This window comes from Orbicella franksi, chromosome 12, assembly GCF_964199315.1.
Source record: "Orbicella franksi chromosome 12, jaOrbFran1.1, whole genome shotgun sequence".
Taxonomy (NCBI): Eukaryota; Metazoa; Cnidaria; class Anthozoa; order Scleractinia; family Merulinidae; genus Orbicella; species Orbicella franksi.
Window position 1 is genome coordinate 23,155,829 of NC_138156.1, and position 13,225 is coordinate 23,169,053.

At 39.4% G+C, this 13,225-nt stretch overlaps 1 protein-coding gene across 1 annotated transcript; it reads right to left on the reverse strand.

Annotated features, from left to right (window-relative positions):
- Window positions 1-721: 721 nt before the first annotated feature.
- LOC145464263 (salivary peroxidase/catechol oxidase-like) lies at window positions 722-10,318 on the reverse strand. The gene is made up of 8 exons (XM_081448097.1): window positions 10,239-10,318; window positions 9,633-9,678; window positions 7,726-8,344; window positions 6,638-6,881; window positions 6,066-6,250; window positions 4,980-5,272; window positions 2,034-2,599; window positions 722-1,544 (listed from the first exon to the last, which is right to left on the reverse strand). The coding sequence occupies exons 2-8, from the start codon at window positions 9,644-9,646 to the stop codon at window positions 1,477-1,479; spliced, it is 1,989 nt and encodes a 662-aa protein (XP_081304223.1). The 5' UTR covers window positions 9,647-9,678; window positions 10,239-10,318; the 3' UTR covers window positions 722-1,476.
- Between the last annotated feature and the right edge of the window lie 2,907 nt (window positions 10,319-13,225).

Sequence of the window (13,225 nt, forward strand, 5' to 3'; positions counted from 1 at the left end):
CCAGTGCTCAAATCCCATTCCCACAGGAAGAATTCAGAAAAAAATCCCGGCGATACACATACCAGTACCTTTCTCTTCGCAGCCATAAAATTACGGCTTCTAAATACGCGCGACCCAACAAAGGTCAACAAGACGATAGGGTTCTTTTAGACTGTGCTAAAACATGCAAGTAGGGAAGTTATGGCGATTACTTAGGTTAGAAGTTCCTGCCACTTTCCTGGCACAGGCGACCCAAGTTCCATCTACAGGAGCGTAGCCAGGATTTTTCAAAGGGGGGTCACACTATGTCAAAGTAAGGGTACCCACCAGATTGTCATGTGGTTTTACGCCACCGGTTGTATCAAGCTTCACACTGACTGTGGAAGTAAGGTGAGGTAATTTTATGAAGCACTTGACAGTATTTTTACTTCCTAAAACCGATCCGAAATATTCCCATACAAACTCTTATATTTTAATTTCACCATGACCGTTACTACGCAAGATGATCATCTCATAGATCAGGGACATAGCTGGGGGGGGGGGGGGAGGGGAGTTCCTGGGGTGTCCGTGACCCCACTTTTGTGAGTCTTTTCTGAGTAAACAACCTACAACGACCTTAATGTCTGACCGCTTAATTTGCTGAAACATGGCCAAATTAGCGATTTTTCGCTTCTTCTTCTTAATGCCATTGTAACTCATGCATGTTCAAACAGAAAAGAACTCTCAATATTAAGTTGCTAAATTTTATTCCCACTTCCATAGAGTTATCTGACAAGTTTCGTTATTAGATTAACATTCAAAAACTAAGTATTAAAACTTGCAAAGCAAAACTATGTAAATATAACTTGTCCTTCCTCTATAACGCAGAGGTTGAAATTACTGAAGCTTACTGCAGTCAGTTCGGAGTATATATATAATTACTGAATAAGGAGTGGCTACATATAAGGGACGACATTTGTACTCAATGTATGTGTGTTGAAAATCCTCCAACTTGAACTCTAAAGTTGGTATAAGACGTCTGAAGATTCTGAGTTATAAATGAATTTTTCAAGACTGTCAAACCTGACCAGAAACGACTGAAGGTCTACCCAAGGACGTACGAAGGTTATCGAATAATTTTAAAAGGCCATCGTATATAAATTTCCGATTTTTTTCCCGAAGATTGCCCACCACCCGAGGCCCAATTTATCGTATGTACGTTTCCTAAAAAAGGGAGGATCAATTGATTACAATTAATGACTTCTTATACTTATTGACTAACAAGACAATTTAATTCCTTATTAAATATAATATTGTTTAACTAGCCACCCTTACAGTAACCCCCACGTCTGAATATAAGGAAGGGAGGGTATGATCGCAGATTACTCTTACAGCCACTGGGGCCTTTAACTTAGCTGTACGTGTTACATTTAATGTTAACATCAACTACATCGTTTCTGACTAACTAAAACAAAAACTTGCATGGCACAAATTCAAGAATGGATCCCTGGGAATACTTCAAGCAGCGACATTTCCGCCAAAACCACCACTCCGGGAAAATTTAGGAGCACCGAAATATTTGGCACCTAGCAATCAAGAAATAACAAATCAATATTTCACTTCATACTTGTTCTGCATTAATTATAAACTATCGCCATCTTTCCTAGAATTTTGCAATGTTGTTTGTTATCGGTGATTGACAGAGCGGAAAGTGAGCAGAAAAAAATATTGCAGCTGCCCTTTTCTTTTCACGAGCCTAAAGTCTGTCTCCACTATTGTAGCTCATTTCCCCCACATTTCGATTCTTGGTTACATCTGGGGGAGGGAAAGAAATGCAGGCGATTCCTTTGAATTTTTACTTCTAAATTACTGTCGACCATTTAGAAGACGCTCCACATTACGTCCAAGATTGTAAACTCCTAAGTCTCATAAGACGGCAGAAACTTTGCTGCGTTTTAACACAAGTTTGATGGAATGTTTACTCCCAGAGTAAAGGTAAAAGGACTCCTTTTTCCACCTCATTAGAAAGCCCAGAATGCCAAGAATGCCCAGAGCAAATAGAAAAAAGTACTTACTCTCTTTGAAAACATTCAGGTTGACAAAAGGCAGATGACGGCAGGGCACATCATCATTTGGGCTATGGATAATGCTTCGCTTGAAAACTTCGGGCTGAATAGTGGTCACATCGTCTGAGTTGTCACATATCACTCGAGCTAGAGAGGCCTTTCTTATCTCGGTCAGTTGTTCTATGGTAAACCCTGTGAGAGTGTCGTTTCTCTCATACCAGAAGCGATCACCATGGCGCGTTCTGCTGAACTGCGCGAGCATCAGACAGGTGGTGGTTAGTCCAAGCTCACTCCCGCGTTGATTTCCCTCACTCAACAATCCCGCAAATAAATCGATGTCCTCCACAGTTCTGTAGGCTCTATCCAGTCTTCGCCGCTGACTAGAGGGTATATTTGTAAGCTGATTAAAGTTTCTTCCTCTGGCTACGGGACCACCACAAAGCGTTGAAAACTGGATATACCCTGGTAAGCCATGATCTCGTCCACGCTGCATGTTTATAGCAGCAAGATCACCAAAAAACCCACCGTTTGGCCCTGGAATAATGAGACGTTCTCGCACGGCATCAGCAATGTTCCTACGAGAAAGAAAATCAATAATTATTGCCAAATACGAGTTTTCGGAGGATCTCGTTTAACTGTTTGGAGAACGTTGAGTATGTGGGCCGGAACTTGCTTTTTAGATATAGTGTTGAAACAAATCTACTAATGAGTTGGATTAGGCGCCATTACCGACCGCTGTTCGGAAAAGGAGCCCGCGCGCCTTCTCCGATACGAAACCGGACTTCAGACTAGACTCGAGAGAGCGGCGGAAATCGAGCCTGGAGGTTGATGCCCTTTCAAGAGTAGCTGTTTTCAAAATAACCTAATTTACGGGTACGGCCTCGCAAAATCATTTACTATAATGGCGAGTAGTCCGATGCAGAACTATTCTGTCGGCAACTTGTTCCGAAAGCGCAGAAAGAAAATAAACACCCTCACAACTGAAGACGTTCGCAAAAAATAATAATAATAAAAAAAGCAAAAAATCAAAACTCTGGTCATATGGTAAAACGGTGAGTATTGACTTGGTAAGGTCAGGCCGGATGGGAAAATATTTGGCTCTCGGTCGGGACGCAATTAATAAGAAATTTTACAATCGAGAAAAGATAAAATGATTATAGATTTATCTAAAAGCGATTTTCAAGTTAAAAAAGGGGAAAATTGATAAAAGGGTAATACTGTATTGTAATTTATAGTTTAAACATTCAGTGTGTATTTTGGGAGCTGGCTGCTATTACATCGTAGCCTGGTTGACGATTCTTTCACTCGTGGTAGCAAAGGGAGTAAAGGATGGTAGTTGTCGTATTTTGAATAGTTTGCGATCACTTTTTTCTAATTAACAGTTAGATTATGAGCTCGAGATCTCTATTGAGAAGTGATAGTTGGCGTGGCCAAAGGCCGAATCACCTCATAGAAAATCGAGAGTGAATAATCTAATAGTTTTAGTAGAATTCTAACTGCAACTGACTTCAATTAAGGGTTTTCTATTACTTCTCGAAGTATTTTGAACTTTGCGCCTTTAAAAGATTGCTCGGATTGAAATGCCATTTAAAATTGAAGTTGTGTGAGCCCGCGCATAATTTTGTCAATAATTTCAAGTTTTTAAAGTCAAGAAACCGTTAATGTCCTTCTTTTAGTCTTCTGAGGAATTACATTATCCATTGGGATGTAAACTTTCCTTAAAAACTTCGGGAAAACGAAAAATCGTCCCCATTTCGTAGACGAACGATAGCCACTGCACTCTAATTAAACAATAGAGTGTTTCTGTCGAGGAACTATCGGCTGATAGTTGTCCCGCGGAAATTTGATGTTCTTGTAACAAATATGCTGGTGTTAAGAACATCAAATTTCCAAGGGACAACTATCAGACCGATAGTTTAGAGATATAAACACTCTATTGTCTTTATTGTTCACCATTAAATTTTCTTCCGCGCGCCAACTCAAAATTTATATTGAATTATTTCAACTTTTTTCGATGAAAGCCGTGAAAGATCGTTAAAGCCAAATGTAAAATTTGAAAAAAAAAACCAGGCAAAAACCCACTTAATAAATTTCAATTGTTTACTTTCTGTAAGCCCGCTTCTTTACGGAAATATTTTCACGGACGAGTACTATCCATCCGGGTATTTTCCTCTTACGGGCACTATGGGCTGATAGTGTCTCTCCGCGGATGAACACTATCGCGTCACGTGATCAGTTAGTAAGCCAACAAGAATCGGAGAAAATTTAGTGGTGAACTTTAATGGCTGATAGTGTACGAGTAGCTCAGCCAATCAAATTGCAGAATTTGCATTAGTATACTAGTAGAATTCTACTAACAACTGATAGATATTTTGTACTTTGGAGATATGGTGTCTTTTAGAACATCTTTTTAAGAAGCACTATATTACATTTAAATCATCCTCACTTCAGTTCTCTTGTTAGTATTTCTCCCTGAAATAAAAACGCATGTATGTGTGTCGAATAAATTGTAACCTAAAAAGTCCTACAATTACTTCGATATTAGATTACGGTTCATGCCATCGAGGTGTTTGTGCAAGGTAAGTAAAATAAATAACCGTTATTTACCCTAGGCAGTGCTTATACCGCAAAGGTTAGCGGGGCTGAGCAAACAACTGAAATAAATAATTTAAATTGAATATACATGTAACATTGTTAAGAATCCCAACTGGCCGGAGGCAAACCAGTCAGCTTTTTACAAGCATGGCCGAGGATTTGAACTCGGGGCTACCGTGAAACAAATCCAGGTAGTGGTCAGAGCGGGAATCGTACCCGGGACCGCTGGATTGCGAGTCGGACACGCTGACCACTCGGCCACACTGCCTCCATAGGTGAAAGACAATCGATAAATGAAGTTCTTGCCTTCCGATTGTCAGTCAGTTTATTTTGACTCACAAAACATAGCAAAATACATACCGATCAAATTCGCCAGCTCTTATTCCAGCCAATCCAAGATAAAGCCCTGTATAAGGATTGACTCCTAAGTTTGGATCATTGAGCGGTCCTGGGTTAAAAAAATCGACTGGAGATTGGGATAGCTGGTCAATGAGATCAACTCCACTCGATACTGTAAAGTTCTCCCGAATTAAAGTGTGGCCTATTCTTAAGCCAGCCGTGGCGAACGAGTTGATAATTGTAGAATCTATTTTCGGAACGTAACCGTTGAAGAATGTTCCATCTGCCTCCAGCGCAACTCCTGCATCTCGCCGCTGAAACAGAAGACGGTCGAATTATAACTACACTGCACTGTTTTACAAGATTGCCGTGTGGGAGTCTGGCTGACAGTTGTTGTCAAGTCGGTCAATTTCCCTTTTAAAACGTCCATGAAAGTCTAATTTCCGTAATTAGACGGGCTGGTCATTCCATAATAGCGCCCCGCTATAGGTGAAAGCCACGCTTGCAGTATGCGCGGCTTGGGAAAGTCTAGTTTGATTTCAGAATCTCTTAGATTATACGGTGTACTGCTGATGCTAAATAGGTTTTGCAGGTGTGTAAGCCGTTGTTAATATCAATTCACTTGGAGCGCCCCGATCAAAATAAAAAGTCAACAATTGATTAATGCTTTAGCGTGTTTCGTCGAGATATGATGTACGCACGAAGTTTGGAGAGCAGGAAAGAAGCGTACGAATTGCCCGAAGAAGACTAGCCTAGCGTCTTGAGTACTTTCTATACGTTACACTGAAGTGCATCATAAGTCGCTGATGCACAGCTAGAGGCATGAATCAATCGTTTTATAACTTTGCCGAAGGAAAGCAATCCTCGCGAAGCGAAGTTAACTGTACTTTGCACGTATTCTAAGGGTCATCACTACGGTGATGTCATCACCTACGCATTTGCTGTAAAAGGCGGATCAATCCTTTAAGTTTGTGGATAAGCCCTTGGTGTGTGTCCATGTCAACCCTTTGAAAAGAACTTGTAAATAAATATATATCTACGTATTTTTTGCTCAACGAGAAAAGAAAGGATGAATTATTACATTATGTTATTCCTTGCAGGTCTTACCAATCTTTGACTGGGGATGAGTGTTGGCAACCACTCATTATATGTAATGTGTTGTAACATGGCACCAACGATTCGGCGCGCCTCTTGAAACAGTTTCTCGTCTTTCCACGATGGATTCAGAGTGAACAGGTGTTTGGCAATACGGTTGTGTTCACGAACCCACAGAGCGTGCATTGCCATTAACGCTGTCAAAAAACAGAATAAAATGGTTAGGTGGTCATGTGGTGTGTCGGCATTTAAGTAAAGTAAAGTAAAAATTTATTTTTACCGTCAAGGTGGCCTGTTCAGCTCAAAGGCCACTCATGACGTGATGGGCCTTGCACTTAAAGAAAACGTCAGAAACCAAAAGAAAGTCTTTGGTCGGCTTATAGTTTAATAGGAACATAGTAGAAAGACAAGCCTAATCGGAGACGCATGTGTATCGTAAACACCAGCGCCTAATACCTTAGGTTTGATTGATTGATTGATTGATTGATTAAGAATGCTTCGCTTCACCTGCTGGCTCTTGATAGATTTGCTAAGTTTCGGATTTCTTAACAGCATGATTTAAAGTTGTCTCTAATTTCTCCCACCTTGATTCTCGTTCACTCGAGGATCACCAGCTCTGAAGCAAGGTTGAGTTTCAGTATCGTTAGATCTACAGAAGCCTGCTTCACCGCCCACAGACTCCTGTGCTGGAAGAATGGGTAAGTCGCTGCTGTTAATGAAAGGTTCAACTATCAAAAGTCCCAGTTTGAAGAAGCGAAGGCTTTTTGCTGTCTCGAGATCTGAGCCGTACACTTGTGATCCATCAAGGTAAGCGGTTATCTCGTTTATCTATCGTAGGAAAATTTAGTTCAATTAGCATAAGAAAAACAACCGTTCATTTTGCTAAGTACGCTAAACTGTTTATAAGCCAAGGAACCTGTAGAATTATTTAGAACTGAATATACAACGATTTCCACTAATCCCTTATAGTATAAGTCTGAACAGGACAGATAACTAATTAACATGACATGCTTATGTTACGCAAAATAATGTATTTTGATGTTTTCTGTGTCAGAACTTTGTTACAACTTACATTGGAGAAAGATACATTCACATAAGTGTAATTATTAAATAGATGATAGCATTAAATAAGTAACTGATCTATTTGTCATCTATGATAAGAAAGTTGACCATGACCTGCGTTTAATTTAAAAAAAATAATAAACTGACAAATGTGTTATCTCAGAAGATTAGAAACTGACCTACGTGTCATCCCTGGGGGGTTGGGGTACTCCCAGAAAACTTGGGCGGGGGTGTGCGTCCCGCTTCTAAAATCCCTTACCCTATTTATGACCAAAATCTTCGATTTTCCCTACTCTACAAATGACCTGACCAAAAATTTGATATTCTATTGATGACTGTTGCGGCTGGCACAGTTGCTCTAAACGTAATTTCGGAAGGGTTTTTGTCGATGGTCTTATCAATAACGATGAAGCTTCTTCTAAAAACATACCCAATTCAAGACTAGAGTGCAAACACCATACCCTATTTATGACCAAAATGGCCAAAATCGATTCTCTATTTAACACCAAAAAGAATGAAAAACCATACCCTTTGGGGCTGCACATACCCATGTAGCCCATATAAGAGAGTACCCTCACCCCCGGGGGTATCATCAAGGATAACAACTGACCTGATTGCCGTGGCTGTTCTGCTCTGACCTGACAAGAGGAGTACACCGTGCAAGAGGATCGCCCGATAGCCCTACCCTGGAGCTGATGTTGACTCCGAAGCAGAAAGGTTTTTCAATCAGGCTGGGGCAAGGTTCCTGGCTTGTGCCACAATCGAGCTGTGGGTTGACCCCCACAGTGAATTCAGTGAGCGTGAGATCATGGTCCAAAAATTGACCCCACGTCATTACCATGTGGGTAAAACTTGCTCGGTCTGGATAGTTATCAAACACTACCTTGCTAACAAACCTCGTATTTGGGAGGCGAATGCGCCTGCCTCTAAATCTTTCGGACGAGAATTGCCGAGGTTGGTTGCCTGGTTGTTCATACGCAGTAGGAGGATCTAAGCCTGGGAACCGATCATGCGGTGTAAAGGCGGCTCCGGTTGTAATGTTGCAGAGATTGTTGCATGTGCCATCAAACGTGCGATAATGGAATTTGAGACAAAAAAGTCTTTTCACGAGTGAAACCTCGCAGTTTGGGAGGCTCAGCGTATCCAGCACTTGTTGCGCGGAAGAAGCACCTAAATACCCTTGAGGCGTTTCAAACCAGCCAGCGACAAGTAATACTCCGAGGAGAAAGCTGCATTAGAAAAAAAACAAAAAAAAAAAAAATGACAAATCAACATAAATTTACATCACAATTCATCCAGATGCTCTATATGACAAATTATATCTCATATAATATATGTCTTTTAGGATTTGTTCTATTATGATGATGATGATGATGATGTATTATATGTTACCATGTCTTATAATATATGACCCCGGGGGACTCCCATATAAAAAGGAAGGAGGTGCTGGTCGGAATTTTCAACAGAACCCCCAAGAGATACCAAAATCTTGCTTTGGGGGCGAGGCTTAAGTTTTATTTTTCATCCCTAAGAGGTACCAATTTTAAAACAAAACATTGTCTCCTCTCATATTTTTTTCCACTCAATACCCTAAAAGGTACTGCAAAACCTCCCGCTGTGGACCTTTTGACGCTGAGCACCCTAAGAGGTACTAAAACCACTTTTTTAACCCCTAAAAGGAACGACGAGCACCCCCCGGGATATGACATGGTATATGGGCAATTATAACACGCTCTACAAATATGGTAAGAGTACACCAACCTTTTTGAGACGTTTTTGCCCTTAATTTATTTTTCCATATTTTGGGGGCTTTTTTTAATAAAACAATCATTCCACCCGCGTTTTTTGGTTATGAGACGATTATGGCCATCTCTCGTTGGCTATCTATGTATGTATGTGTCATCTCATATCCAAAGACAAAAGATGTGTATTTTCGACATTTTCATGTAAGACGGCGACGTCAATAACTTGAACTTCATAAAAGCTTCACAAAACCAATGACACCCTTACGAGATGGTAGAAATCGTGTCCTATGTAGGGAGGGGGGCGAGGAGGGGGAAGGGAGTAAAACAGAGAACTCCCAGTCTCCGTAGGTCAAAGAAAGCCCGGTCTGAAATTAATGGTGTTCACAGCTCAAGGAGCGACTTTTATTCTGTCCGAGGGGGCTTTACATTCGTGCTTAGTTTAGCAGAACATTAGTTTTGTCTTCACGACGTATAATGTTCAAAGAATGTTTGGCTAAAGGAAAAGCAGCTAAGCCTATCGAGGCATTATCGAAATGACTTTTGTGATATTTCTTCAAACGATGAAAGAATGAGATTTTAGCCCTGCTCTGCATTTTGAGCACCATGCACCGACATGGTGACCGATCGTATACTGCACACTCTTTATTTCAAAGAAAAACAACTTCGTATACTATTTTCATTTAAACACATTATAGGAACCTTGGGGCTTGGTGCTGCGAGCTGCTAGCTAATTCATTAAGTTCGACTCAAAAACTTTTTAGCTTAAACATACCTCGTGATGCACATTTTGCTTTTGGCTAATGGCTCTCGCTTTTCACCTGTTGAATCATAGAGAGTATTATATCAGTACTAGCAAACTTATTCATAATATCTGTATTCTATATTGCCATCAGTGGGTCACTGAAACGGTATGTGACATTAAGCACGCGAGAGCGACACAACCACCGTCACAAAATCGGCAAATTGCAACCCGAAATGATTTAGGTCTAAGTTAAAAATCAGACACTAACGCGCTTTTTCGTTTTATTTACAATATTTTACCTCTGACATTAGAGGCCAGAGGAAAAAAATTTCCTTTGCTTGCAATATCCACTGTATGAAGTTAGCGAATTGAGAGGTTAAAATCAACTGATACGCAGATACTAAACAAATAAAGTTATGAAACAAGATAGGACTAAGATAAATAAACAAATAAATAGATAAGAAGAATAAGACTTCCGTGAACTCTGATTCCCTTTAAAGGAAACATGCCATTCTGGCGAGGCAATAAATATTTCGCCCTAGAGGCGTTATTACTTTTTCCTTGCCCCTGCGACAGAAATTTAAACCAACTAAATGTATTGTGCATACATGTAATCTTAGGGAAATCGTACAATACCTGTTACTTGGAGAAGAGAACGCAAGAGAGAACAGAACGATTCCTTCGAGATCTAGAAGCTCAGATCTTCAGCGGAGAACGTCGCTTTTTGGGTTGATCGTGTTCTCTTATATGCCAGACGGCGGGCAAACTACTGACAATAATTAGTCATCAAATAACAAAAGCACTTTAAACTTTAAAGCTGATATCTAAACTTGTCTGTGGTCCTTGCAGAACTATTTTCAGATTCCCACGGAAGCGGCGACATGTAGTTGAAAGCAATATCATCTCGATTTGTTTATTTTGTGACGAAATCACTTTAATGTTCTTTGTATCATTCAAACCAAAATGGAAATCGATACCGCAATTATGATATTGCTAAAACCGTATTACCACTGATTTTGTGGACTTTGAAGTTCTCTAATGGAACAAAAGAAGTTTTAAAGTGTTCTGTTTTAAAACTTATAGTGATGTTATGGGAACGTGACGAGGACGTTTGCCACAGAAGGTCAACCCAAAAACAACCTGTCAAACGAAAGAATTGTTCTTGCGCTTATTTTTATTTATTTATTGTTGCTTCTTTTTTTATGAGCGGTCGAAGCTTGTTCTGGCTTGAAGGAGTCATGGTCAGTTACGTAACACCATCTACTTTGGGTTTAATTTACTCGCGTCTTCGTATGTTGATGTCGTGCGCATTCTTAATCCTGAATCCGGTCGGTGATATTGGTTCAAGAATATATCTCTTTATACGTAATTGACACATTATGATAAAAGTCTGGTTTTCAAAAGGCAATATAACAAATTAGTTTTTGAAAATCATGTGCTTGGTCTGTTACGTCACAGAGTTTTCCCTTTCCTCACGTGCCACGCGACCGGATTGAACCCACCTAAGCCAAACTGACAATAATAGAGGCTTGAAGCGAAACTCAGCTTTGTTTTTGTAGATACTATATTGATGGATGAACACTTAAAGGACATTGCTGTACCACTCTTTTGAATTTATTAAAAAAGTAAGACGATTTGTATGGGAAAAAGTTGTTGGAGAGCAAGACCTTGGTAACCAGCAACATTTTCCATAGAAATCACTGGCCACATTTTCCGAAAATTCAAACTGTCGTATAAACTTACTCTTTAATGTCAGGGGCCTCAAACTTGGCAATTTAGTTATTTTTGATCTCCTCTTTCTATTTCTGACATTCTTTAAGTTATAGCCCATAATATGAGTTTTTTCTAGTTTAAAATTTTGTCACGCAAGCCCAGCTACCAATGGCTCTTTTAGTTTCCTCATTTAGTGGTTTTATTACTGCTATTTTAATCTGACACTTAAATAAAGGTAGGCATTACTGGCTTACTATGACGTCATTCACCCACGTAGGAGACTGATGGGATGGACTAACTAGTTGGTAGTATTGGTGTAGTTCCTCGATCTATGTTGGACTGAGATTTTCGTCCTGAAAGTAAAAGCTACGTTAAACACTTATGTCTTAAAATAAATTACTAAAAATCTAAATCTTGGAAGTCAACTTTTGGGCGGTATACAGCAACAACACCAACTTTATCGTACTCAACATAGAAATTAGAAATTAGATGAACAAAAATAAGTTAAAATAAAGAGAGTACATGGCTGCCCGAAATAAACCTTAATGGGCTAAGACTGGGCAGCCATCCTTGGTGATTTAAAATGATTATTAATTTGGGTCAAATAAGAAGAGAAAATAAGAAAAAAGACATGCACGACAGACACACACAACACACACACAAAAAAGACTAATTATACATACAGATTTAGTGAAGAATAGTTGGTTTGTACAGTGTACTGATGAGAATAGTTATACTTCACATACAGAGTACAGATATTACAGACAGATATTCAATATGTGCTAATAGCTTGCTGTAATGTTTGATGTGATCTTTTTCTTAAAATGTTTAAGTGGCAGAAGCTTAATATCATCACTAATATCATTCCTGATCTTTGCACCTTGATATCTAATGTTAAAGATTCCATAGTTTGTTCTTGTTTTTGGAAGAGCATTGACTATTCGGGCATTAGATATCACTTTTATGATTAGGTATTTTCCGTATTTGCATGTAGTAGTAAGCCTTTCAAAAGGCCAGAGCGAGAATACGGCAGATTGTTGGGAGTTGGTCCTCCAGCGTAAACATAAGGCCGAAGAAGTGATCTTCTATTTTATTTATTCACTTTTCAATTTGGAAAGTCACGGTATCCTTAGCTTCTGGCTTCATTAGCAACTCAGGCCTATTCCTCTAGAAGCTTGGCAGAAATTTACAATGTCACGAGATTGTACGAAGTGTTGAAACAACGTTCGCGCACAAGTTGGGCAAGAGTTATCTACCAATTATATATGTAACGTGCACACAATCGTCAAACAAATACGTTGATGTTATAATTCTATAGTCATCATATTGGAGTATAGAAAGACAGGCAAACGTGCAGAAATGAAAATTATCTCATGGTCCTCTTTTAGACATGCATTGGACCACTTTTGCCACACGATCTCACTCAACAACTGAGCTCTTCATGTCTGCTCTTATCGGCACTTGTTACGTTATTAGGTAATATTGGTGACTTATACGATAAGCTTTTGATATTTCACACAGAAATAAAATGAGAAGATAGCTTAGTGTCGATTAGAAGATTTATGTTGTAGTTTGTTCTTCTGAAAAACAAACTTTGTTAACAAAAACACTGCAATATTTGAAAAAGCATTTCGATATTGTACACTATTCAATAATAAATATATCTTATTAGATGTTTTGGTGTGTAGTATCGCTGTTTATAATAAAGTTTCCATATAACCCGCGCTCTGATTGGCTGAAACAGCGTGCTTTATCAGAGAACAGAGCACGGGTTGATGACGGTCAGTTGGCTTTCAAATTTTTGCTTTGGAATTTTGACAAATTTGCCCCAAATGAAACATCCCCTGTGATTGAGACAAACGCAATGGAAACGAGCTATTTGTTTGTAGTAAATATGGCTCACAGAGACC

What these genes read in the sequence shown, in the direction of transcription:
- LOC145464263 (XM_081448097.1), bottom strand. An exon ending in AGAACAGCCACGGCAATCAG is followed by an intron (nt 6,882 to 7,725) that starts GTCAGTTGTTAT and finishes TTCCTACGATAG; the next exon opens with ATAAACGAGATAACCGCTTA. An exon ending in CCTGAATGTTTTCAAAGAGA is followed by an intron (nt 1,545 to 2,033) that starts GTAAGTACTTTT and finishes CTTGATTGCTAG; the next exon opens with GTGCCAAATATTTCGGTGCT.